The following is a 27,404-nucleotide window of genomic DNA, read 5'->3' on the forward strand; positions in this document are numbered from 1 at the left end:
GGGCACCTAGATCCAACGGTGTCGGAAACCCCTCTTATCCATTTTTATTTATTTGAGCCACTAAAGGTCCCATTTTTAAACTACTCGGTCACAAATGCCAGTCTGAGATGGATATAGTTACTGTTCCAGCAAAATGAGAACTTTTTTAGATTATATATTCCCTGACTTTTAGCAATAGAGTACTTATGAATTGATGGTGATAATAGATAGTAATTGTATTTTTCTAATCGTCTTTAATAGAAAATTAGAAAGTCCAAAATAGAAAGTTGGTGAACCCTATATCTAACCCTCTGTCTGCTCCAGCTGCTATAACAAATCACCGTGAGGTAGTTTAAATAGTGAACGCGTATTTTTCATAGCATTGGAGACTATAATCTGAGACCAGGATGCCAGCATGGGCGGATTCTGGTGAGGACCTGCTTCCTGGCTTGTGCATGGCCTTCTTGTTGTAGCCTCACATGGCAGAGGGAAAGGGGTAGCTGTCTTCCTCTTCTTCTAAGGACATAAATGCCATCACGGGGGCTCCTCCACTGCCATTACCTAATTGCCTCCCAAAGTCTCCACCCCCAAATATCATCACAGTAGGGCTTCAACTTATAAACTTTGGGGGCACAAAAACATTCAGTCCGTGGCATCCTCTATTAAAATTTTGTTATCAGTCTGAAATGCGTTTTCTATAAAGTACAGTGTGTGCAATATACTTTATTTGGATATACAAACAAAAGTGGTAAAATTGCGATCTTTTTATTTCTTAGTTTATTTATACCTCATCTGATTCCAGAAGGGATTTAAAGAAACTCACTCGACTCCTTTGATCTAACGCCCAGGAAGCGTTGTTTATTCCAGAGGCCTCACATGGGACGATCTAAAGGGAAGTCAAGGGGGCCTTTCCTCCCTCCTCCTGGGGAGCAGACATGGATCCAAGTGACCATTTTACTTGCCTCCTCCCTGGGACTGTGCAATAGGAAGCAGTGTAGCCCCGAGGGGTTCTCCTCCACGGCTGGCATCTACCCAGGAATGAACCACGGTCCCTGCTTCTAGGTGATGCTTCATCCCACAAGTGACAGGGCCTTCACGGGGGGAGGGTAAGGAGCATGGGGAGCATGTGGAAACTGGAGAGAGAGAAAGCAGGAGAGGGAAAGGTCCTGAGGGGAAGGAGTGCAGGGAGGAACATTAAATGGTGAGGGAAGGAATTGGGAAAATAAGAGGGGGAAAAGGGCCTTTATAAATAGTGGAAACTAACTTTTTGGAGGAGGAAGAGGACTGATATTTATTTCGGCACTTGTTCAGGGGGAATGTTTACTCGTGGTTGATAAGCCAGAATGGAGTTAGGGTTAACGTGGAAATATTTCAGGCAGGAGGTGGGCATGACGACTGTCAGTGCAGGATGCGTTGGGGGCGTCTGCATTGCGCAAATCATAGTACAACGTATGCGAAGATGGTACTCCAGACACCTGAACTCTGAACTCTCCCATTCTGATGGCAGAGTCCAGGCTGTCCCACTTTCTCAATACTTGTCTGTGAAATGGCCAGGAGGATTAGGGGCATTTTCTGCGGACATGGAAAAAGTGAATCTCCACCCCAGTGGGGACCCCCACCCTGAAGGGTGTGTGACCAGCTGCAAACAGCCATCCTCCCATCATCCAGGCTGGCCAGGCACCCAAGCGGAACCCCCACCCTGAAAGGGGTGTGACCAGCTGCAAACAGCCATCATCCCATCATCCAGGCTGGCCAGGCACCCCAGTGGGGACTCGCACCCTGAAGGGTGTGTGACCAGCTGCAAACAGCCATCATCCCCTCATCCAGGCTGGCCAGGCACCCCAGTGGGGACCCCCACCCTGAAGGGGGTGTGACCAGCCTGCAAACACACATCAGCCCCTCACCCAGGCTGGCCAGGCACCCCAGTGGGGACCTCCACCCTGATCCGGGACACCCTTCAGGGCAAACCAGCCGGCCCTCACCCGTGCACCAGGCCTCTATCCTATATAGTAAACGGGTAATATGGAAATAGACCCTAACAGCAGAAGGACTGGGAATGACTGGTCACTATGACACACACTGACCACCAGGGGGCAAAAAAAAGAAAAAAGAAAAAGTGAATCTCTCTGGCTCACTTATAACTAGACTTAATGAGGTTTGGATATTGTCCTGTTTCTTAGACCTATCAGGAAGCTAAACACACACACACACACACACACACACACACACACACACACACTTAAACCCAAGAGATGCTGTGGCTAGAACCAGCTGGGCTTGTTCCTGCCACAGGGTACTTGAGCTTGCTATTCCTTCTGCCAGGAACTTTTTTTTTTTTAATGAACAGATGGGTAGAGATGCTTTTATAAAACCAAAACAGTCATATTTCGGATACAATTTTAAATTTAATTTTACGGAGGCCCTTCTCCCAATTCTCCCAAACACACGGAGCTCCTTATGAAGTCAAGTGCCCATCTGCATCCTGGGGTGACTGCCTTGCATCCAAATGGGCCACAGACACAGGCCTGTGGGTATAGAGAGGACGGAGCAGGGGGCACCTGAAGATGGAGGAGAGGCCACGTGAAGATGAGGGGAGGTGGAAGGGATGGGGCCAGGAGCAAAGGAGCCCCAGGAGCCCCTAGAACAGCGGTTCTCAACCTGTGGGTCGTGACCCCTTTGGGGGTCGAACGACCCTTTCACAGGGGTCGCCTAAGACCATCGGAAAACACATATATAATTACATATTGTTTTTGTGATTAATCACTATGCTTTCATTATGTTCAATTTGTAACAATGAAATTGGGGGTCACCACAACATGAGGAACTGTATGAAAGGGTCGCGGCATTAGGAAGGTTGAGAACCACTGCTCTAGAAGCTGAGGAGGCAGGAAGGACCCTGCCCTGGAGCCCTCGGAGGGAGCACAGCCCCAGACGCCCTGATTTCAGATCCTGGCACCCAGAATGGAGAGCGCATGTTCCTGTTGGTTCAGGCCAGTCTGTAGTCATAGGAGCAGCAGCCTCAGGAAATAGACCCCTCCTTTTGGGGCTTTGACAGGGTTCTGGGAGCAGCTGAGCCCTGTGCCCCAACAGGGGAGACCCCCCCACCCCCGCCCCCTAGACCTCTCACTGCAGGGCTCCCAGGGAGAGTCATCCCTGTGTCTGAGCCTCGGCCTGTCTCCTGCCCCCGGGGGCTCCTCCGCAGTGACAGTGCAGTGGGCACACTAGGGGGGCTGCTTGGTGGGAAGCACAGCCACTGGCTCAGGGACTCCCCACCGCCTGGCCCAGGCCCAGCTGCAGGATGAGGCAGGGCTCTCCCCAGCCCCGCCCTCACCTCCCTCCCCGGCCTTCCCTAAGGCAGGGTTCTCAACCTTCCTAATGCCGCGACCCTTTAATACAGTTCCTCATGTTGTGGTGACCCCCAATTTCATTGTTACAAATTGAACATAATGAAAGCATAGTGATTAATCACAAAGCCAGTATGTAATTATATATGTGTTTTCCGATGGTCTTAGGGGACCCCTGTGAAAGGGTCGTTCGACTCCCAAAGGGGCCACGACCCACAGGTTGAGAACCGCTGCCCTAAGGAGTCCTGCCTGGGCCTGGGCTTCCTGGAGCACCTGGGTTGACCGGAGCCCACAGCCGGCTGCCGTGCCCATATTCTAGATGCCAAGACTGAGGCTCAGAGAGGGGAGCAGAGATCCCCACCCCCAGCCCACCTCCCCCTCATCTCAGCCCAGCTGACAGGTGGCTTCCCCAGCTGCCTCCCGGTTGCCATGGTGTCAGCGGAGGAGGTGGAGGGGCAGATTTGTGTATTCATATCCCGGGTCTTTAACAGATAAAAACCTGACAGCGTTGTGCTGGGGTCTTATGGTGGTTCAAACGGTGGGAGACTGTGTTTGGCTATAAACGTGGGTTCCTGCTCCCGGTTTTCCTTCCCCGTGTCCTGAAGGCGGACAGAAGAGGGTGGGCGTTACTGTTTATTGATTTTGATCCTTTGGAAAAGAGGGAAGAGCCCTAGTCTCTGGACATGCTTTACATTTTCTCTTGTTTTAGTATTTGTGCCCGTGGTGCTTGTCCACAGGAAGGAAGGAAAAACAGTGTAGAGAGAGGGTTAATGACCTGAGGAGAGAATACCCTTTCCAAATGGGGAAAGACACCTTTTCCTCCGCTTTCCTTTTGACCAGAGATGGAACAATTGGTTGAGAAACAGGAAAATAAGTCATGTGTGAATTCTCATCTTGAATGGCGTCCGGCAGGGGGTGGCGGTCTCGGCCAGAGCACCTCTGTTTTCTGATGGGCAGGGCTACTTGTTGAGAGGAGCTAACTTGCTCAATGTTAAGAAAGGGCTGGTTAGATAGAGGCTAGGGGTGGGGAGTGGGGAGGCTAAGAGGTGGGGGTGGTGAAGCAAGTGGGGGAAACGAACCAGCCCTATCTAACTGAGGCTGAGCCCTGAAATGGGGTACATGCCGAAAAAAATCCTACAAGCTCTGGGGCCAGGGCGTTGGAACGCGTCATGCCCAGTGGGGGGTTATGAACCGGTGTGCTGTATGGTGTGTGATGAAAGACTACACATCCCTTCACAATCTTTAGGAACGTCTACTGTGCTCAGTGGCACTTTTAGAACAAATGAGTTCGTTCTGGGAAATGAGCAAGAGTGCTCTGTATCGCTGACACGGGGCAGGGCAGAGCTATTCCAGTTGCACACCCAGAAAATGTGTAAAGGATGCACAGTTTTTCTCTGAGCATAGGCCCAGGGATTGAAGGGTGGAGGGCTCGATTCCCAGTCAAGGGCACATACCTCAGTTGCAGGTTCCCCAGCCTCGGTAGGGATGCATGTGGGAGGCAACCAATCATTGTGTGTGTGTGTCTCTCTCATTGATGTTTTTCTCTCTCTCTCTCTCCCCCACCTCCTCCTCCTTCCCTTCTACTCTCTCAAGAAATCAATGGGAAAAAAAATATCCTCTGGTGAGGATTAAAAAAATATATATGCACATTGTTTAACATGTCCATGTACAAAAATGGGTAGCAGTGGGACGAGGTGTTTGTACGTGAAATCCTTTTCTTATCAAGAAACTACTGGCTATTGCTGAAAGGATACTCTGGGAGTTCAGATTTGCTCACCGGGTCTTGCTATGGGAACAGCATCAATGGTGGTTCATTCATCTCAGCATGTCAGCTGTTCATTCAGAAATCTTCCTTGAGTACCTATGACGTTGCAGCCTCTGTGCGAGACTATGTGACAGCGTGGCCGGCCAGCCAGAACCAGTCTCTGGATGCATATGGACTGGCACGGAGCCTTTGGGACCTACACCATCCCTCACAATCGGAAAATCTTACTGAACACCGCTGAATTTATGTACGACTGCACCGGAGGGCTTACACCTGGAATAGAGGGAGACCATCCTGAATTGTCCTGAATATGTTTATATTTAAATATGTCCCAGGTGATAAAATAGAAAGAATGCTTCATGTGATCAGACAGCAGGACCAAAGCCTTCTGAAGTGCTCCCTGGGCCGCAGTGAATCGCTGAGATTTCGGGCAGGGACTCGGCCGCTGCCATCTCTGTATCTTTTCGCTTGGCTACCCAGGGCTGTACTTGCTTTGGTAAGAGTCTGCCTCCAGGTGCTGCGCTGGGGACTCAGTTACTTGAGGGGTGCTTCTCTTGAGTTGGAAGTCAACCTGGAAGAAAAGAAGAGGACGCTAGGAGAGCAGAGGAGGCGGTTTTCGACGTCCTGACATTGAAATTGGGGGAAGACCTGTCTTGGACCCTGTTTCATCACAGCCGCAGGTTCGGAGTGCAGGGGACTCAGGAGAATTATCACAGCAACGATCCCAAGCAGCACTGGTGGTGTCATATAGGCTTGGCTAATATTCCCCCCAAAGTGCTACCTAAGGTGACACACAAGGTGTACCTGGATGAACTTAATATTCATTCACTTTATATGTATTTGAAAAAAACTATACCTACAACTCAAACCACGATTTTGCCAATACTGTTGCCTCGGACAAGAACTAAGGTTGATGGTGTCATAATAACCCCTTTCCGCTGACCGTGAATCACGGGTGGCGTGCTCCAGCACGCACTCGCTTCAGGTCCTCAGAACTAAACTTTCTGCCATCATCGTTGAGAAACACAGACTGGAGAGATGAGACAGACTGTTAATATGGATTCTTACATTCCCAATTGCCGTGCGCATGAATGCATCCTTTCCAGTAATACCTGGGAACTTCGCTTCCGGCTGTGGCACTCAGATATCATGATGGTCTTGACCAACAAGCTGGGATATACTGGCTGTGCAGGAGCTGCAGAACCATCCCAGGAAGTGCAGGGAGAGGGAGTGGCTCAGTGTTCTGACCACCCTTCCCCGAGGCACCCTCAGCTTCCAAGCCCCTGGAACAGTGGGAGCTGCTGAAGCCGCTGGGAGTTGGAAAACTTGTGACTAAGAGGGCTCTCCAGGGGATGCTTTCTTGCCGCTTCCACAAAAATCTACAGTCAGCTTTTCTGCTAGTTCCCCAAAGTCAGGGAAGTCAGCGCCAATGGCACTAGAGTAATACAGGAATTTAGAAAAGAAACAAGAAGCAACGAAGTGAGAAAAGGAAGAGGGCAATGAGAGAAACATGACATCTAGAAGGCTGTGGGAAAGCAGAGGGGAACCCTGACGCTGGGAGGTGTCTGAGAGGGTCTTAATTGTAACGTGAAAACCATCCAGTCAGGGGTCCCCCCCCCCCCCCCCCGCCACCCCGAGCCAAGTGGATCTCTGCTTTAGAATGGGAAGACTCTACTGTGATCACTACGTGGATTCTTAGTTGTTATGGTATCTGGGAATTGTATCCAAGAGACAATATACTAATGGGTTATGTTAATTTATTGAAAGGCCATATCACACAGGAGTTGAAATATTTTGAAGCAGCGCATGTCACTCAAGATTTGCAGTTGGTTGCATTTGGCCCTGAATAGACTTGCTTTATTTATTTATTTATTTTTTTAAATATATTTTATTGATTTTTTACAGAGAGGAAGGGAGAGAGATAGAGAGTTAGAAACATCGATGAGAGAGAAACATCGATCAGCCGCCTCCTGCACATCTCCTACTGGGGATGTGCCCGCAACCCAGGTACATGCCCTTGACCGGAATCGAACCTGGGACCTTTCAGTCTGCAGGCCGACGCTCTATCCACTGAGCCAAACCGGTTTCGGCTATTTTTTTATTTATTATTTTTTTAAATTTAATTTTATTGTTTAAAGTATTACAAATAGTAGTACATATGTCTCCTATTTTTCCCCATTGACTCCCCCCCCCCCGCCCCCGCCTCCCCTACCCTCTGGCACATGCAGTGTCTTGCGTCCATTGGTTAGCGGAGGATGGGGGGTAAGAGATCAACCGAAGAACTTGTATGCATGCATATAAGCATAACCAATAGACTTGCTTTAATGCAAGACACATGCATACAGCTGCCTAACTGTCATTTGATTTTAGGGTAGATGAGGAGCAGAGGGTTTCATAAGAAAAAAAGGGAAATTGGGACCGGGAACAGGCTACAGTGGAAGAGTTACTCGGTTTTCTGCATCTGCATGGAAGTCATTTACAACGTGCAGGGGAAGGGAGTGATCACTGAGCCTCTTTATCTTTAAGATCCTAATCTAATATGACTAGAGCTCAAAAGATTTAGGCTTATAGACCAACACTCTTTGCTTCTCATGTAAAACATGCCATGGAAAGTTGAATGTCGGCTGGTTCTTGCTGAGGCGAGTGGGAAGGAAGGGGTCTGGGCACATGGGGCACCAGAAGGGGGCAGAGTGCCATCTGGTGGTAGTCCTTGCTGATGGCACAGAAGAATGCAACCCCTGAGAACCCATGCATCTGGCAAGGTCTCTGGGACCTTGCGAACTAACATTTGCCGGGCACTTTCTAGGTGTCAGTCACTGTACTGCATGCTCTACGTGCAGGTTCTTATTTCAATCTCCTGTGAAGGCGGTGCCACTGCCACCAGTTTACAGACCGAAGAAGGTGAGGATGAGAGCGATTGGCTAACGTGTCTACAGTCTGTGGACAAGGGAGCTGGATTGAGAAGCAGACAGTGCTTTTAACCAGTGTGCTGTTAAACCAGGGGTGGGCAAACTTTTTGACTCGAGGGCCACAATGGGTTCTTAAACTGGACCGGAGGGCCGGAACAAAAGCATGGATGGAGTGTTTGTGTGAACTAATATAAATTCAAAGTAAACATCATTACATAAAAGGGTACGGTCTTTTTTTTTTTTTTTAGTTTTATTCATTTCAAACGGGCCAGATCCGGCCCACGGGCCGTAGTTTGCCCACGGCTGTGTTAAAGAGAGGAAAAGGAAAAGTCAAAAGGAAGTGGGGAAGGATATAACAGGAAAGTGATGAAAGAAAAATTAGCGTGTGAGAGCAATGAGACTTTTTTATGGCGAAAGAAAAAAGACTGGCAAAGAGTAGAACTGTGCGATTGGTTGTTTGTGACGCTGTATGAGTGATCTTTACCCGCTCGGTAAAAGTCAGCCTAACTCACCTGTTTGGGTTCCCCGGGACCCACGGTCACAGTCACAGTCTTTGGGTCGAACCCAGGTGCCGTGGCAGTGACAGTGTAGGTGCCTGGAAGCAGCAGCCGGAAGTAGTCACCGTGATCACCTAAAGGTTACAAGGATAGAACTCAGGCTGCTGATTAGAAACTGCCCCAGATATATAGTCTTTATATGAAAAAACGATCTGAGGGTTTCAGCCGACCATAAGCTTGATTTTTCTTAATAGCGTAATGAAGCCGGTTAAGATCTACAATCATAGGCTGCTTTACCTAAGAGGAGTATGGGCCTCAGCTTCTGAGAAACAGGAGTTGCCCTGCGAATATGGTGTTTGACTCTAGACCCTGTGTTTTTAACAACTCATGTCCAGGAAAGGGTCACTGGGAGGAAGGTTGAATATCTGTGAATGCCTTTGCTTGGTAAAGAGAATGCATGCGACCTCAGGCTCAATACCTGGGAAGCCACCGTGAAGAAATAAGCAGGGGGACTTTGGGGTTAAGTTGCTGGGAGGAACATTTTGCTAGACAGAAGCAAAGACTACTGGGACACACGGAGCTTCACAAAGGAAATGAACGGCTTTAGGGAATTGTGAGGACTTAGGCAGAGACCGCTGAGGGCGCTGGGGAAGCAACACCGCTGTGCCGTGCACAGCTGCCCCAACGGGCGTGGGGGCCTGGGCTGGACAACCAGCTGTCTCCGTGGTGTCGTTCGCGTACAATCTTACATTGAGTGGGAGGGCTGGACTGAACGACCACTGAAGGTCTGATTTTGAGAATCCTATTTTCAATATATCTTCCATCACCTCTAAAAGAGAAAAATGAAATTCAAAAATAGGCCTTTCGCTCTGTGGCAGGGATGTAGCAATTTGGTTAATGACCTCACATCTCTTTTGAACCAATTGTGACCATGCCTTTAAATTTCTTTTTAAGTGTACAGCAATGAATAATTGAAATAAATGCAATTAAGAGTGAGACAGTCCATAAACAGTGAGAAAGTCTCTTTTCTGCCCCCTGTTAAATGTCTGTAATTTACTTTAAAATATTTTAGTAAAAGCAGTCTCTTATTATGCTTATGTTGGACAATTTAAGTCATACTCCAGGGCTATCATTTTCTTAACCAAGGACTCACATCCAGGTGAGGTGGCTAGGATTGTATCAGAAAGGCCCAATTCCAATAAAAACTAAACAGTATTTGCATATAAACAGTCACACACTCAAAACCAACATGGCTATTTAAAAGACAGAATACTGAATTAAAGACGCACAGATAAAGGTGTCCTTCACCACAGATAATTTGATAGACTTCATCATAAGTAAGTCCACGGGCCCTACTGCTGGGAGCACCAAAATCAACCTCGTTTTCGTTCTTTCCAGTTGACCCAGCGATCCTGTTCTTTCCCTGCTTCGTACTACCATGACATCGGTCAAGAAACCCTCATTGTAACACCATCGTGCATGAGATGTTCTGAACCATGTCGGAGGTTCTGTCAATCTTGCCCTGCACCAGGTTTATAGGATGCATCTTGCCAGCTTTGTCCTGAATGGAGGTGTCGTGACACACACACCTGGGTCAGGGACAAGACTAAGCATCCGGTTTACACTCCTTTCTTTCTACCCCTTTCCCACCAGTATGAGAGCTATTACTATTACTAGCTGCAAACCCAGAAAACACCCCTAACAAAGTGACATGAGGCAGTGGCTCCTGATGCTGAGAGAGATGTGACATGTGCATTTTCCTGGTTCTGGCCTCTTAACTCACTGTTCCCATTTCTGTTACCTTTCCCTCCTCCAGCCCCTCACCCCCAGTGGCCTTGATGTCCCTGTGAGTCTCACTGGCTTACAATTTGGCCTCCTGGTTATGCTGAAGAAGAGGGAGTGGCTACCTACCTGAGGTGACATCATGGTTAATCCCACTGACAGAAATGACAGCCTTCGGGAGATAATTATTATTCTCATCAAGCACCATTCCCTTGATGCCTTGGTGTACCTGTCGGAAAAAACTTACGGTATAACTGTGATCATAAAACATTGTACAGTGTTTTAGAGTCCCTAGAGCCCTGTCTCATATGCTTTTGCATTTAACCTCACAAACATTAGCCTAATAACCCCTTAACTGGTCTCTCTGTCCCCTCTCCTTATACCAAATAATCCCTTTTAAATACAGCAATCAGGATAACCCCATTAAAATTTAAGTCAAATCGTGTCATACGCAAACCCAGCTCAGAGCAACAGTAAAGTTCTTGTGATGGTCTCTAAAGCCACAGCCTCAGTTAGCTGACTGATTTCATCTCCTGCTACCTTCTCCCCTGCTCTTGTAATTATTACAACCACAATAGTGTTCTGGCTTCGTATTTTTTTTTTTATTAAAAAAATTTAAATTGTGATAAAATACATGTAACATACAATTTCTTATTTTAACCATTTTTAGGTGTAGAGTTCGGTAGTGTTAAATATATTCACATTGTTGTGCAAGCAATCTCCAGAACTTTTTCATTCTTTAAAGCTGAAACTCTATACCCACTAAACAAGTCCCATCGCCTTCTCTCTCCAGACCCAGGCAACTACCATTCTACTTTCTGTCTATAAATTTGACCACTCTTTTTAAAAAACATATATTTTTATTAATTTCAGAGCAGAAGGGAGAGGGAGAGAGAAACATCAATGATGAGAGAGAATCATAGATCGGCTGCCTCCTGCACACCCCCTACTGGGGATCGGCAGCAACCCAGACATGTGCCCTTGAGCGGAATCAAATCGAGGGCCCTTCAGCCCTCAGGCCAACGCTCTATCCACTGAGCCATACCAGCAAGGGCTTGACTACTCGTGATATGTCATATAAGTGAAATTATAAGGTATTTGTCTTTTTGTGATTGGCTTATTTCACTTGGCATAATGTCCACAGGGTTTATTTATGTTGTAGCATGTGGCAGAATTCCCTTCTTTTTCTTTTTCTTTTTTTTTTTCCGGTTAATCCTCACCTGACAATATTTTTCCATTGATTTTTAGAAAGAGTCAAAGGAAGGGGGAGAGACAGAGAGAAACATCAATGTGAGAGAGACACATCGATTGGTTGCCTCCTGCATGCAGCCCAACCAGGGCCAGGATGGAGTCTGCAACCAAGGTATGTGCCCTTGACCGGAATTGAACTCAGGACCCTTCACTGAGCCAAACTTGGCTACAGCCAGAATTTCCTTCTTTCTAAGGCAGGATAATATTCCATTTAATGTATAGATCATATTTTGTTTATCCATTTATCTCTCATTGAACACTTGGATTGTTTCCACCTCTTGGCTCTCACGAATACTGCTGCTATGAACAAATACCTGTTTAAGATCCTGCTTCCAGTTTTTTGTTTATTTTTTTTTTTGTTTTTGGGGGGTTTTGTTTTGTTTTTTTGGTATCTACCCCGAAGCAGATTGTTGGCTCATATGGTGGTTCTATTTTTAATTTCTTTGAAGAACTGTAGTACTGTTTTTCACAGAGGCTGCACCATTTTACATCCCCGCCAATAACGTACAACGGTTCCAATTCCTCCACATCCTGGCCGCCAGTTGCCGTGCTCTGTCATTGTTTGTTTTCGAAAGCAGCCGTCTTGATGGGTGTGCAGCGGTAGCTCACTGTGGGCTTGATGTGTATTTCCCCGGTGACTGGTGTGTTGCACCTCATTCGGTGTTTGTTGTTGGCCTTGCAGTTACTTTTGTGTCCTCACTGAGGAACCCCCTTTTCTCCAGACATCTGCATGGTTCTCTCCCTTCCCTCCTTTAAGTCTGCTTAAATGTCACCTTGGTAAGGCCTCTTCATAGCATTTAGCATGTTATGTGATTTATTTGATTACTTTGTTTATTGTCTGTCTATCTCTTCTCACTAGAATATAAACTCCCTATGGATAGGGGTATTTGTTTCTGTATATGCACAATCCCCAGCATAGAGTACAGTTTCTGATGGATAGTTTTGCTCAGTAATGTTGAATGGATACATTTCATTGGTAGAAGAAGCCCAGATATATTGATGAGTCAGAGCAAAAGTGAGACTTGAGCCACACAGGAAACCTTGCCTGCCATTGGAAAAACCTTCTCTTTCCGTAACCATAAAAGTTAAAAAATTCAATTTTACCTGCTCCAAGAATTGGATTAGGGCTTCCCGATTACCCAGCCACTCGCGCTGTAATTCCTCTTGGCGGGGAAATTTGTCACAACTCAGTTCCAGAGTGATCTCAAAGCAGTTGGTATGGAGATAGTTAAAGTCTTGCATTCCTAGGGGAAAGAGCAGGGGCAGATTTGAACAACCAGGTTCCCGCCCGACGGCAATTTTAACTCTCTTTAGTCACAATCTCTCCACACACACACCTGGTTACCTTCTATCCTACCTCTTGATAGTCACTTCCTCCCCTTACCCTTGCTGAGCGAATACCAGGAAGCCCCGTTGGTGATGCCGTCCGGGAAGTAATCCCCACAGTTCCAGCCATGGTGCATCCATCCATGTGCGTAGGAGTAGACCTTGGCCAGCTGGAGGGGAAGGGGGCAGACATGACCTTGAGCGTTCCCAGCGCACACTGCGATGTTCACACTTAGAAGTTGCGTAAAGCCAAGAAACCCCACTAGGTATAAACTACTGATTAGTTGCTTTAGTGGAAGAAAATACCAGCCAACTTAGGGATGGCACGTGTGAGTGTGTGTGTGCAGAGGATTATAGTTAAGCAACCTGAAATCTGATTTTCCACTATCTTGGGACTACATTTCTCCAAGTGCAAAGCGAGGGGTGACACTAGATGATGTATAAGTTCCCTTCCAGGTGGACACTTTCTTTTTTTATAACTATTTATTTTTATACTTTAAAATTTATTTTTCAATTACAGTTGACATACAATATTATATTTCAGATGCACAACATAATGTTAGACATTAGACATTTCTATACCTTATGAAGTGATTGCCCTGGGAAGTCTAGGACCCACCTGACACATCCATAGTTATTACAATACTCCTGACTGTATTCCCTACGCTGTGCTGTACGTCCCTGGGACTTTTTTTATAACTGACAGTTTGTACTCCTTAATCCATTTTTGGTGTTCCATTTTCTAGCTGAGTTTTGTAAAAGAAAGAAGCAAGTAAGATAGGACTTTGTCAGGAAAAAACTATTTTGAGGGTGAATTGTGTGTTAAGAAAGGAATATATTTAGAATCTCTATTAATTCTCTTTCATTACTATTTTATATCAGTGAAAAAAATGAGATATACTTGCTTTGCAAAGCAAAAACTGGTATTATTCTCTATGTAATTCATTAATTGATAATTAATCATTAATGTTATAATTGTAATAATAAATGTTATTAAGTTATATAAATTATATGTTATTAATAATACATTAACAATAAAATAATGTTAATTTTATTCTATTGCCATTTTGAACTATGTGCATAGTCTATTTTTCATAAATATAGCCTTACTATCATAAAATTGCAAATTAGAGCCCCCAAAATTCACATTTAATGCCACTCACTTACCACCAGCACTATTAGTCTTTGGGCATATTTCTTGCTTGTCATTAGCTTAAGTACTTTTTTCACACTGTGGTAATTGTACTATAAAGCTTTCCTAGATGCTTATTTTTTTCATGACACTTTGTCTTATCACTCAAAATAAAATGCCGTTTTCTAGACTGAGCGCCTAATGAGCAAGCAGTGCTGTCCGTTACTTTCTGTGGTCTGTACCTACCAGGGTCCTGTGTTACTGACTTGGCCTGAGTTACTCTCCTGAGTCCCACGTTCCCAGCTGGACAAGCCACTGCTCTGCATACCTTCTGGAAAAGCTTGTCGTCAGGCGTGGGGGTGTTGGCAGTGCGGCGGTAACCCCGGAACCGATGCTCCAGGGACTTGTCATATGGGTAATTGGCCACCACCGCCCCTCCATGGAGATTGGCTGAGAGGACAAAGTTGAGGGAGCGTATCCACTGGATGACGGCCCGAGTCTCGGGTTCCACCTGAGGAGAGATGAGAGACGTCTGAATAAGTTTGTCGGTAAGTGGCCTGAGGAGACAGCATGTCCGGATAAGACAGGTCCTACCAGGTATGGAAGTGTCGGTGGGGAAATTTTGACCTTTTGCATGATGGTTTTAAAAAATTAAGTGGATGGTCCTAGTCAGCTAGCTCAGTTGGTTAGAGCATTGTCTCATACACCAAGGTTGCAGGTTCAATCTCTGATCAGGGCACACTTAAGAAGCAACCAATAAATGCATAAGTAAGTGGGCAACAAATCAATGTTTCTCCCCAAACCTATAGAATGTACACATGAAGAGTGAACGCTAATGTAAATTATGGATTTTGTATAAGAACGATGAGTCAAGGTAGGTTCATCACTTGTAACAAATGCACCACTCTAATGCAGGATGTTCATGATGGGAAGCGGGAGGGGGGTGTGTGTGGGGGGGCGGTGAGGGGGGAGGGAGGAGAAGGTATATGGGAACTCTCTGTAGTTCCTACTCAATTTTGCTGTGAACCTAAAACTGCTCTAAAAATAAAGTCTAGGAGAGAGAGTGGTGGGGAGGAGAGCGAGAGCGAGCGGGGAGAGAGGGAATGAAAGGGAGAGAGAAGAGCCCAAGCTTGACCCCGTCTGGCCCCAGGGAAGAGCCCTCCAATTCACCCACTGCTTCAGTGGCTTCTCAGGCACCTTCGCAGAAATTCGGGTTTTGGTGAATAAATGTGGAAAACGCTGGTTTGCAGTAAAGGTTGCCTACCTCCTCCTTTCCCTAACACATCTGCTGTGATGGTGACACGGTCATACCCCAATTCCATGGGTGAGAACAGTGTAACATGGGCCAGGCTTGGCTAAGAAGTAAAATCCCACCCTACTGATTGCTTATTACAGGGCTAATGAGTGACGGTGTTCCAAGGAAAGCCACGAACCCCCTGGGCTTGCAGTAATTTACATCCTCCCTGTCTTTCCTCCTCTCGGGGTGGATGTGCCTAGAGGTTATGTGGTGTTAATGTGTCTCAGGAGCAGGCCCACCTGCAGGATGAAAGCATTCACATTACCAGAGGTGACAGGACAGGCCTCCTGGGGAGAAAGGCTTGGGACCATCGAATGGGATCCTCTGAGTGGAGAGGAAGGGAAATGAGAGTACGGTAAAGTAGTCAATGCTCATATGGAAAGGAAGGAGGGAAAACTATGCATAAGAGTAAGACTCTCTCGCCCTGGCCGGCTTGGCTCAGTGGATAGAGCTCCGGCCTGCGGACTGAAGGGTCCCGGGTTCGATTCTGGCCAAGGGCACATGCCTGGGTTGCAGGCTTGATCCCCAGTAGGGGGCGTGCAGGAGGCACCCGATCAATGATTCTCTCTCATCATTGATGTTTCTATCTCTCTCTAATTTCTTTCTATAGCTCATTGCTGATGAGCACACAGTCCACATGCAAGAGAGCTTTCTCTATAGACAGAGTTCTGTGTCAAGTACAGGGCAGTAGAAAGAATGTTGGATGAGGAGTGGGGAGACCTGGGTTTTAAACCCGATTCCATCAATTACAGCTGTGAGAATTGAAATTACACAAGCGTAAAAAAATAGAGATGGTAACACTGAGGGATGCACTCGCCACACAGTGTTACGGTGATCAACTGAAATAATTTTATAAAATACTGTGCAATGTATGACACCGCTTTCACGTCCCTCACTACCATGGCCACTAACATCAAACATTTTGTGAGCAGGTGCCCCTGGGAGGTCCCTATGCTGGGGGAGGGGATCAGTACGAAGAGGCAGTTCTTGCTGCTCTGGGCACACTAACATGGAGCTGAGTTGATGTCTCGTTCTCGCCTCTTTAGTTGATGTGAAGATTTCCAGAGGAAATTCCAGGTGTGGATGCACCTGCTTCTGTATGTGAATTTCTCCCGTACCTGGCTTTTCCAGTTGTCTGGAAGGGGCAAGTGGTGGTTGGGGCCTCCGTACTTCTCATTGTAGTAGATGTAGGTGTTGAGGTCGGGGAAGTTGCGGTTCAGGTCCACGCCATTTGCATTGTTTCTGCCAACCAGATATCCAGAAGCGTCTGGGCCCTCGTGGGGAAATGGAGAGAGGGAAAATGAAGGTTTCAGACTGAATCCTATATTTGAAGAACCCCTACTTCAAAACAAAACAAAAAAAAGCTTTACTGAGATAAAACTTATGTACCATAAAAGTCACCCATTTGAAGTATACAATTCAATTAATTTTAGGATGTTGACAGAGTTTTACAACCATCACCCCATCTAATCTGAGAACGTTTTTATTACCCTAAAAATGACCCTCATGCCCTTTTACAGTCACTCTAGCTATTGTAGATTTGCCTTTTCTGGACATTTCACATATGTGAGATCATACATTAGGTGTTTGGCTTTTTTCACTAGACAGTGTTTTCCAGGTTCCTTCATGTTGTAGCATGTATTAGTACTTCATTCCTTTTTATTGGTGAACTAGAAGCCCAGTGCATGAAATTCTGCACTGGTAGGATCCCTAGCAGCTGCCGGCTGTTGGCCGGGGCCTCCCTCCCTTCCCCCAGCCAGCCCCACCCCCTGGTCCAACTCCTGGACAAACTCCCAGTCAAGGGGACAATTTGCATACTATGCTTTTATTATATAGGATAACTCCATTATATTTAACACATTTTGTTTACCCATTCACCAACTAATAGACTGTATGAGTTGTCTGGGGCTGCCATAACAAATTACCACAAACTAGATGACTTATAACAACAGAAATTTGTTCTCCCACAATTCTGGAGGCTAGAAGTTTGAAATCTAGCCATGCTTGCTAAAGGTTTAGGGGACGATCTTTCTTTGTCTCTTCTAGCTTCTGGTGGCTGCTAGCAACCCTTGCCGTTCCCTAGCTTGCAGATGAATCACTCCAATTCCTGCTTCCATCTTCGTATTGCCTTCTCCCCCTCTGTTTGTGTCTCTGTATAAATTTCTTCTTTTTTTAAAAAAAAAGTTTTTATTGATTTTTTTTTTTTAGAGAGGGAAAGAGAGAGGAGGGGAGAGAGACAAGGAAGAGAGAGATAGAAACATTGATGAGAGAGAAAAACATGGATTGGCCGCCTCCTGTATGCCCCCTACTGGGGATTGAGCCGAAACAGGGCATGCACTCTGACCCAGAATCCAGGTGACCTCTTGGTGCATGGGTCGATGCTCAACCACTGAGCAATACCAGCCGGACAAATTTCTTTCTTCTTCTAAGAACAACAGGCATATTTGATATAGGGTCCACCCTAATGCAGTATGACTTTATCTTAACTTGATTACATATACAAGATCCTTATTTTTAAATAAGGTCACATTTACAGGTTCCAGGTAGACATGAATTTGGGGGGATACTTTTTCAACCAGTACATGGACATTAGGGTTGTTTCCACTTTGGGGTTATCATGAATAATGCTGCTATGAACACGTATGTACAATTCTTTGCGTGAATCCATGTTTTCATTTCTCTTGGGCAGATACCTAGTGGAACTGCTGGGTCATAAGGTAAGTCTATATTTAACTTTTGCAGAAATAGCTAAACTGTTTTTTTAAACTGCCTGTGCCATGGACACCCCACCATCACTTCTAAAAGTTAGTACACTTGCTTATCTTCTGAATAATATCAACCTCATGCTTACACTTCAGACTTTATCACTTATTTGGTCGTGAATTCATTCATTCTTTCATTCATCCATCCATCCATCTAGTTAACCAACACTTATTTAAGTCCATCTCTGATAGAGACAGGGGAAAGATAATAATGAGACATTATTTTAACATTCTAAGAATTCACAGTATATGTGGGGAGACAGATGTTTATATAAATAACTAAAATAAATTCCATGTAATGTTCTGGTGGCCTTGGAGGAGGGGACTAGTGTCCACTGAGCCCTGCTGCCTGAGAGAGTAGAGCCCCATGTGGTGGCTAGTCCTAGAAGGAAGGAGAATGGTTCAGTGCTGGGCAGCTAAACACTCACAAAGGTACTACCAGTTTCCTATCTTTCCAAGAAATCTATTTTTCACAGATTTCTTCATTTTCATGGCATCCTGCTTATATTTTATCCTTAGATCTCATTGAGAACATAATGTTTTTTGAAGTTCTCTTACATTTCCTATATCAATGTTGTCCAGTGGAAGACACTTAACTGATTTTTCAGTTTGGAGTTTGATTTTTCACTTCATGAGATAATGATTTTTTCTTATGCCTCTAGGGGTTTTTAACTACTTTTCTATTAGTATCAACTAGCTCTTACCTGTTCATATGAACAGCTATGTTAATTTACCTATCAGTATTACTGCTCACATGAGGCTGTTAGCTAAGCAGACAGGTTCCAGGGATTAGGACTTGGGCGTCTTTGAGGAAGTGGAAGGGGCATTATTCTGCCTTACCCATAGCTGGCTTTTTAAAAAATATATATATATTTTTTATTGATTTCAGAGAGGAAGAGAGAGTTGGAAACATCAATGACAAGAATCATTGATTGGCTGCCTCCTGCACACCCCCTACTGGGGATCAAGCCCGCAACCCGGGCATGTGCCCTTGACTGGAATTGAACCCGGGACCCTTAAGTCGGCAGGCCGGCAGGCCGATGCTCTATCCACTGAGTCAAATCGGCTAGGGCCAAAGCTGCTTTAAAGTTTGGTGGCCAGGCTGGTCTTCCACGCAGACAGGTTTCTTCTGGGCATGGCAGGTAACTCTGAGAGTTTGATAACCTGAGGGGTCCTCTTTGGGTTCAGGCTCAAGCTCTGCTCCTTCTGAACAAGTGCACAGCAGGCAAGCAAAAGGGACTGGCTCCCCAAAGATGCCCCTAGGATTTAGAGAGCTGGCGGGGTTTCCCCACCTCCTCCCACCCCCACTTCATCCCACAAAAGATGTGGGCAGGGAAGGGTCAAGAGAAGGAGAGCAGGCAGGCTGGGGTGCCACCCCCTCCCCAACTCTTTCAAATTTTTCTGCTCTTTTGGAAACTCAGGTCTCAAGCCACCTCTCTGATTTCCAGTGAAGGGAAAAGGTTTTGCTGCTTCATTTGTTACATCACACCAGCAGGAAGTTGGGAGATTGCAAAGGTCAAATTTGTGTTGAGTTCAATATCTTGGCTCCATTCCCCATCCTGTCTCTGCTCACCCCCCAGCCCTACCCTGCTTACAATACTCTTGGTCGTGAAAGGACAGGTACTGTGTGGTTCTACCTGTGCAGGACAGCGTGGTCAGATTCATGGAATCAGAGTGGCGGGTGGCTGCCAGGGGCTGGGGGAGGGGGAGTGGGCACTACTCAACGATGGGCATTAGCTTTTGGTTGAGCCGGAGGGATCAGTGCCGGGGGTCTGCTGTACGACATTGTGCCTGTGGTTAACAATACTGTACTGTACACCTAAAATTTGGTTAAGAGGGTCGATCTCATCTTGAGTGTTTTTACCACACTAAAATAAAATAAAAAATTAAGTAAAGCAGTGAATTCTAGATTTTAAAATGAAAAAAAAATTCAAGCCTGCCCCAAATAAACATATTTTTAAATTTAAAAAAACTTTACACCCCAACCCCCCCCTTCCCCCCAAAACAAATCAGGTTCAAACATCGCTTTCAAAGGAACGTGTTCATTGCGTAAGGCAGGTGTTTGGCTTTGCCCTTGAATATTCTAGTTCAGCTGCGGGAAGAGGGTGGACTCTGTATTTCAAAATATTCACTTATGACTTTTTTAATGCACAGCCACAAAAGAATTGCCTCTTTAAAGTTAGGCACACTGACATTTTGAATTTATGTTCATAAAGTAAAAATCCATAGAATTCTCTCCCCTGCAAATGAAACTCTAAAATAAAGAATTAAAAAGTTGAATACTACACTAGTAGAGGGGAAAAAAACCTACAGAAATAAAGTATGAAGAATCTAAAATTAACTCCTCATTTCACAGTTCTGGGAAAAGCTTGATTTCTCTGACCACCCCCCCCGCCCCTCCCCCCCAACCCCTATGCAAATACAGAGCAGTTAGGGCTCAAAGCTAAAAGTTCCGGGAAGGAGGTCTATTTTGCAATGTCCCTTCATGCCTGCATAGTATTTTCCAGTTTTCAAAGTGTCCTCACAAATATTGCCTCATTGACCTTTCCAATAAAACCAGGAGGTCAGCTCGGTCTGCGTGTCTCAGTGGCTGAGCGTGGATCTATGAACCAAGAGGTCACGGTCAGGGCACATGCCCGGTTGCAGGCTCAATCCCCAGCGTGGGGCGTGCATGAGGCAGCCAATCAATGATTCTCTCTCATCATTGACGTTTATCTCTCTCTCCCTCTCCCTCTTCGAAATGAATAAAAATATAAAAGAAAAACAAAACAAAACAGGAGGTCCACTGGAAAGGTGCTGAGGGAACTGAAATTCAGAGAGATCCCTTATTCATTGCATAGGGTTTTATAGCCCTGAGCCCAAACCTTCATACTTCATTATATTTCTTACAGTGGCACCGAGAGGACACATTGTCTCCTGGCTTTTACTTCATCCCTTAAGATGGCTCTATTCTCTGCCCAGCGCGGTACCTGGGCGGCCGCCACCTCGTAGCCATCCGGGTTCATGGACGGCATGATGTGAATGCGCGTGTCCTGGACCAGCCGCAGGATGCGCGGGTTCGCGCTCCGGAACTCCTCGCACAGGAACTCCGACAGCTGCAGCAGCAGCTCGCGGCCCAGCACCTCGTTGCCGTGCATGTTCCCCACGTACTTGACTTCAGGTTCCACTGCAAGCGTGAGAAAGACACGCGGGACGATCAAAGGTGGGGAACGTTTGCAAGAGCCATGGGTGCCTAACTCTGCAAAGGGACCGTTTCCCTCTTTTTCACCAGCGAATCCGAGAAAATCTCATGCTTCGGTTGGGTCTTTCCCAGTAATCCCCGAGCCCCTTTCCAACAAATTGCAATCACAAACGCTACACGAATCCATGCCCGGGAAAATAACGACTACCACTGACTGAAGCCCTACTGTGTACTAGACATTGTGCTCACTACTGCCAATCTCCACAGAAACCTTGTCAAGGGGTGACGGTTCGCCTCAGGATGAGGGTACTGGGGAGGGGGGAGGGTAAGTAACTTGTCTGAAGTCACCTAGCGCCTAATCTGGTAGAGGCCAAAGCCCAGGGAGCATTTACGCAGGCAGCTCGCTGCTTCTCAGAGACAAGTCTTTTAGGATGAGGGCGGGGTTTCCCCCAGACCTGCTCACCTAAGCGCTCTAGGTTATACCATTACCGTTTCTAATCATCTTGGTTGAAAACTTAACTTTCCTGGTACTTAGGAAACGAAAATCTCTCCATAGTATCTGAGAATGTTGTGTTTTGAGGCACAGAGTGGGAAGGAATCTACCTAAGTCTCATTCCCTAATCTTCTCATTGGCTAAAGTAACTGCTCAATTAAAGCAAGAACTGAGGTCAGGAAAAGAGCCGCTAGAACCCCTTAAAGTAAATAATTCCGGCCCCTTTTTAAAGGAAGGGGAAACGCTCTGGCCAAGTGATTTATCTTCCTCCCTCCATGATTTCCCTTCCACCCTCTTCCTGCCTCTGTGGTTTTTCTGCTCCTGGACCTCTTCATCTCTGTATTTCCAAGTCCCCCTCAACGCCCTGGTAGGCCCTGGGGGGCCATCTTGGGCTCTCTCTGCTGTGAGTGAACTCACTGCTGAACCTCCCTTCTATGGTACCCACCACTTTCTACTCTGAGTTTTACCTAATTTTGCATAGGTCCGATTTCCTTTACTGGACCTGGCCTTTCCAATACATACATTTAAACAAATATTTTAGGGCATTTATCTTAGTGTACCTCCAGCAGTCTTTCCCCCCAAAATGTCTATGACCCACAAGGATCATGTAAATTTTCCATAATGTGTAGTCTTTAATTCTTTGTGCATTTCTTTAATCTTAGATTATGTCTTCCTTACTTTTCTTAGTGTTAAAATAACCCTTCTTTTAAGAAAGGGTGGTGACAGCAGATGGCAGGTAGTATCTTCAACATCCTTGTTCAGTAAAATAAAATTTGGAAAATATAGTTTAGTCTCCTCCAATCTCTCTCTCTCTCTCTCTTTTTTTTTAATTGCTTAAAGTATTACAAAGGGTATTACATATGTATCCATTTTATCCCCCCGCCCTAGACCGTCCCCTAGCCTCCCCTATCACCCAGTGTCTTATGTCCATTGGTTATGCTTATATGCATGCATACAAGTCCTTTAGTTGATCTCTTACCCCCCTACCTCCTGCCCCCCAACCCTCCCCGGCCTTCCCGCTGCAGTTTGACAATCTGTTTGAGGCAGCTCTGCCTCTGTATCTATTATTGTTCAAAAGTTTATAATGGTCTCTATTGTCCATGAATGAAATCTCTCTTATTTATTTTTTAAAATGTTTAACTTCTTTGAAATCTAAAAATGGGCAACTACTGCCCTGTAGAAACTAGCACAGTGCTTTGCACTTAGTAGGTGCTCCCTGTCAAATTCGTTGGTCTCTACTTTCAATGTAGTATGCGGAATACAACCGCTTATAACAACCACTGCTATCGTTTTGGTTTAAGCCTCTACACTCTCACACCTGGATTATTACACTAAATCTCCTACTTGAACTCCCTGCATCTGCCCGGCCCCATTAAAGTGCATTCCCCTGAGTCAAAGTTCTGCAAACTTTTATTGTAAAGAGCCAGATAGTAAATACTTTGGATTGGGAGCTATATAATCTATGTCACAGCTCCTCAACTCTTGCAGTTCTAGACAATACAAAAACAAATAGGCGAGGCTATGTTTCAAAGAAAATTTATTTACCCAAACAGATAACGGCTCTGAGTGATCTTTAAGTTTTTTAAGTCAGATCATGTCCCTCTTCTGCTTCAAACCCTCCAGTGACTTCTGGCTTCACTCAAAGGAAAAAGATAAGCCAAAATCTTTATAAAAGACTGTAAGGCCCTACCCACCCTCCTGTTCTGCTTCCCTGACCTCGCTGCTCTGACCTGTCGCCTGCTCTCCCACTGTTCGCTCTGCTGCAGCGGCAGGGGCCTCCTTGCTGTTCTGCACACATGCCAAGCTCTTGCTCTCTTCTCTGCCTGCAGTGTTTTCCTTCCCAATATCAGTTTTAGCACATACTGACATATCACCTAGACAAAGAGGCTTTTTCTAAATAGCACTGACCACTCCCCTACTCTACCCATAGTACTGTATAACCTCCTCTATCTCTCTTTCCTGGTTTATTTTTTTTCTACAGCACTTACTTTTGTCATATATATATATATATATATATATATATATATATATATATATATATATATATATATATGTAATTACCCATCTATTGCCAGTCTTACCCAGATAGAATTAAAGCCCCGAGAGCAGTGTCTTCGTTTTATTCTCTGTTGTATATTCAGAATTTATAAAAGTGCTTGCATATAGTCATAATCAGTAATATCCTATACAATAAAAGGGTAATATGCAAATAGGCCAAACGGCAGAACAACCAAACAACCAATCAAAGCATAATATGGTAATGCTATGCTAAGGCTGCTCAACTGCTCGCTATGATGTGCACTGACCATCAGGGGGCAGACAGTCAATCAGTCACTATGACATGCACTGACCACCAGGGGGCAGATGCTCTGACCAGTAGGTAAGCTTGCTACAGACTGAGCAAGATGGGCCAGACACACCCTGGAGCTTTCCCGCGGTCCCTCCTGGCCCAATTGTGCCCTGGTGGGATCCCTCAGCCTGGCCTGCACCCTCTCGCAATCCAGGACCCCTCGGGGGATGTCGAAGAGCCAGTTTCAGCCCGCTCCCGCGGGCCACTCCCCTTTGGAGGGCGCCAGATGCAGGGCTCATGGCTGGCAAGCACTGCTGCAGCTGCATGAGCCTCTCCCAATTGGGACTGATTGGGCGCAAGCCCCCAGCGGGCACAGTGGGGCCGGGATGAGCAGGAGCGGCAGGTAGGAGCTGCAGGTGGCATTGGACTGCAGGTTTCGGCCCGATCCCTGCAGGCCACCCAGAGGGACCCCACTCATGCACAAATTCATGCACCAGGCCTCTAGTTTGTGGAATGAATAACGAATAAATGAAAGGAACAAGTGGATGAAAAGCTAAGTTACAGGCATCAGAGAAAAGAAGGACCGAAATGAAAAAGCCTGAAGGAAGACTTGAGTGCTAGGAAGTAGAGGGCGCATCCAGCAGGGGGCATGGAGCAAGGAGGGGCTCACTCCACAATGTCCATTAGCAGCCACATTCTCCCACAAGGAACGCACGACACGAGGAAAGCAGGTGCTTGCTGTGTAATGAGGCTTCAGAGCAAGGCCCTCATCCGCACTTAATCATTCACTCTGCCTTCCTTTAGCCACCGCCCGCCACCCTCCCCCCTCCCCACTGGCCATGTAATATTCTGAAGCGGTCATGGACAGAATCCACCTGGGGTGAGGTTGTCACTGAAGGCCTTTAAGCAGGGGGGTGAGACGATGGTATCAGCATTTAGGAAAATTATTCTGGCATCTCTGTGCTAAATGGAAGGCGCAGAGAGTGGTGGCAGTTCGGAAGTCAGTTAGGAGCCTAGTATAATGGCTTAGGTTGGGATGAAATTTGGGCTAGGGGGAGGGTGTGGGAGTGAAGCAGAAGAGAGATTTGAAGTAGACAGTTTGAAGGAGGAACTGACATAACTTGAATGTCACAGTTGCTTTAAGTAAAGCAGTGAGAAATTAGAAAAAACTCAAATGTCCATCAATAAATGAACAGTTAGATACAACCATGCAATGGAATGTTATACAGCCAAACATGATGATGTAGATCTACATTTACAGACATGGATGCCATTCATAAGAGGCTATGCAGTGAGAAACGCAGTTGCAGTATGATTCCAATTTTATAAAATAAACCGTGTGAGGGGGCTCTAACTATGCATAGAAAATGTCTGGAAAGATATACATCAGTATGTTAGCAGTGTCATCTGTGAGTGGCGGGATTACGAATGAGTTTTTTCCCCCTTGTCTAATTTCTAATTTTAATCCAAACATCACTTGCTTTTATAATAGAAACAAACTAACAACAACAACAAATAATGCAATGACTAAAACTAATACCCCAGACCTCAGACCCTCTCCAGGATACCATACTCTATCTCACCGTCCTTCCCCAAGGAAACATCCCCAAACCCTTCTCAGGTCCTGGCAGAATTAGAAGGGCTAATGGTGTCTGCTTATGTCTCCTGAGGCATTAGGTAGACTGAGGATGACAGAGTAATAACGGGGGGGGGGGGGGGCAATGGGAGGGAAGGAAGCGGGCAGGATGGGGGTCCGGAGCTACTAGAACCTAAAAAAGAGGAACCACCTGGAGCCTGAGCTGAGCTTGCAGCTCCCAGAGGCAGAGGCCATCAGGGCTGAGCAGGAAAAGGTGCTCAGCGCAGTCTGGGGCGGGGGGGGGGGGGGGGGGGTGCTCTTTGGTAGGTGGAGGGTCCGGGACCTCCCCACCGCCACCCCGGGACGGGATTTGTAAGGAAGGGTCCTGCCCTCCACACTCCAAGGACAGCTCGGGGCTTACGGGGCTCGTGGATCCCAGGGTAGTCGCTGAATTCCAGCACGTAGAGGTGTCTCCCCTTCACGCTGCGCCCCACGCTGTAGACACGCGTGATGTGGGGGCACTCGTTGTGCACCTTGTACAGCGTCCGCACGAGGTCGTCGTAGCGGCGGTGGCGGAAGGTCACCGGGGCCGCCAACTTGCAGAGAAGGAAGAGATGGAGGAAGACGGAGAGCAGGCCTGACATCTCGCCGGGCTGCTTCCGAGGGAACCGCGCAAGGAGCCACACTCTCCCCCAGACCTGCTTCTTCGCCAGCCCAGACCCAGGCGCCGCGAACCAGCTCGGGCCAGCGCCCCGCCAGCAAACGCCCGGTGTGTGCCGGCACCTGGGGAGGCGCGCAGCGCTGTGCGCCCACAGCTGGAAGTTACGTCTGCAGCCCCGGGGTGATCACCTCTCCTGCCCCATCCGCCGCCCCTCCGGACGCAGGAAAACCCTTTGGAGGGTTTCGCACGTCCCCAGGTTCGGCGGCTTCACCGATTCTGGTTTACTGATTAACTGCACTGGACACCGGCTCCAATAACTAGCTGCTTATAACCCTTTGATTCCCAGGGAATTTTGAAAAACTTGGACGATGCTTGTTCCCTATGTTATAATTAAATGTGTTTTTAAAATGGATTTCAGAGAGGAAGGGAGAGGGAGAGAGAGAGAGAGAGAGAAACATCGATGATGAGAGAGAAATCACTGAGGAGCTGCCTCCTGCACGCCCCTCAGGGGAGGTTGAGCCTGCAGTCTGGGCATGTGCCCCGACTGGGAATCCAACCGTGACCTCCTGGTTCATAGGTTGCCACTCAGCTGCCACCTGTGTTATAATTTAAAGCAGAGTCATACAGTGGAGCTGTCTGTCCCTTCCCGTCCATCGCACACACTGCCGCCAGGCCATCTTTCTGAAGCACAGCTCTGTCTTGTCCCTTTTCTCCCCCAAAATCTTTTAACAGATTTTTCACTGAAAAAATGAACAGATAAGCCACAGGGTGGAAGTAAACAGTCTTAAGTCATATATCTGGTAATATATTCAGAATACGTCAAGAGCTCTTACAACACAATATTAAAACAAACAACCCAAGTTAAAAACGACTAGAAGATTTGAAGGGACATTTTATTAAAGTAGAGATATGAATGCCCAATAAGCACATGTGAAGGTGTCCAACATCACTGGTCATTAAGGAAATGCAAGTCCAAACCACTTCGTGTCCGCTGGCACGGCTGTACCAAAAAAAGGCACAACAGCAAGTGTTGGTGAGAACAGGAAGACACTAGCATCCACATATAGTCGTGAGTACACAAAACAGAGTTCATTCTTGTATTTTTGTTAATTATCTTATTATTCGTATGTATTACGACCACAAAACCTACATTTGACTA

General features: G+C 46.4%; 2 protein-coding genes across 2 annotated transcripts in view; one reads left to right on the plus strand and one right to left on the minus strand.

The window, feature by feature from the left end:
• The window catches only part of LOC132214241 (histone lysine acetyltransferase CREBBP-like), a 390,706-nt gene that overhangs the window by 78,099 nt on the left and 285,203 nt on the right, over positions 1-27,404 (plus strand). The gene's annotated exons all lie outside the window — the stretch shown is intronic.
• On the minus strand, positions 5,386-26,493 carry CPN1 (carboxypeptidase N subunit 1). Its single transcript, XM_059661041.1, is given in 10 exon segments — positions 5,386-5,620; positions 5,623-5,659; positions 8,510-8,628; positions 10,406-10,505; positions 12,632-12,771; positions 12,912-13,023; positions 14,314-14,496; positions 16,401-16,556; positions 21,014-21,210; positions 26,006-26,493. Coding segments are annotated over 10 exon segments (1,434 nt in total). The 5' UTR covers positions 26,229-26,493; the 3' UTR covers positions 5,386-5,453.

The sequence above is a fragment of the Myotis daubentonii genome, chromosome 13, assembly GCF_963259705.1.
Source record: "Myotis daubentonii chromosome 13, mMyoDau2.1, whole genome shotgun sequence".
NCBI classification, from domain to species: domain Eukaryota; kingdom Metazoa; phylum Chordata; class Mammalia; order Chiroptera; family Vespertilionidae; genus Myotis; species Myotis daubentonii.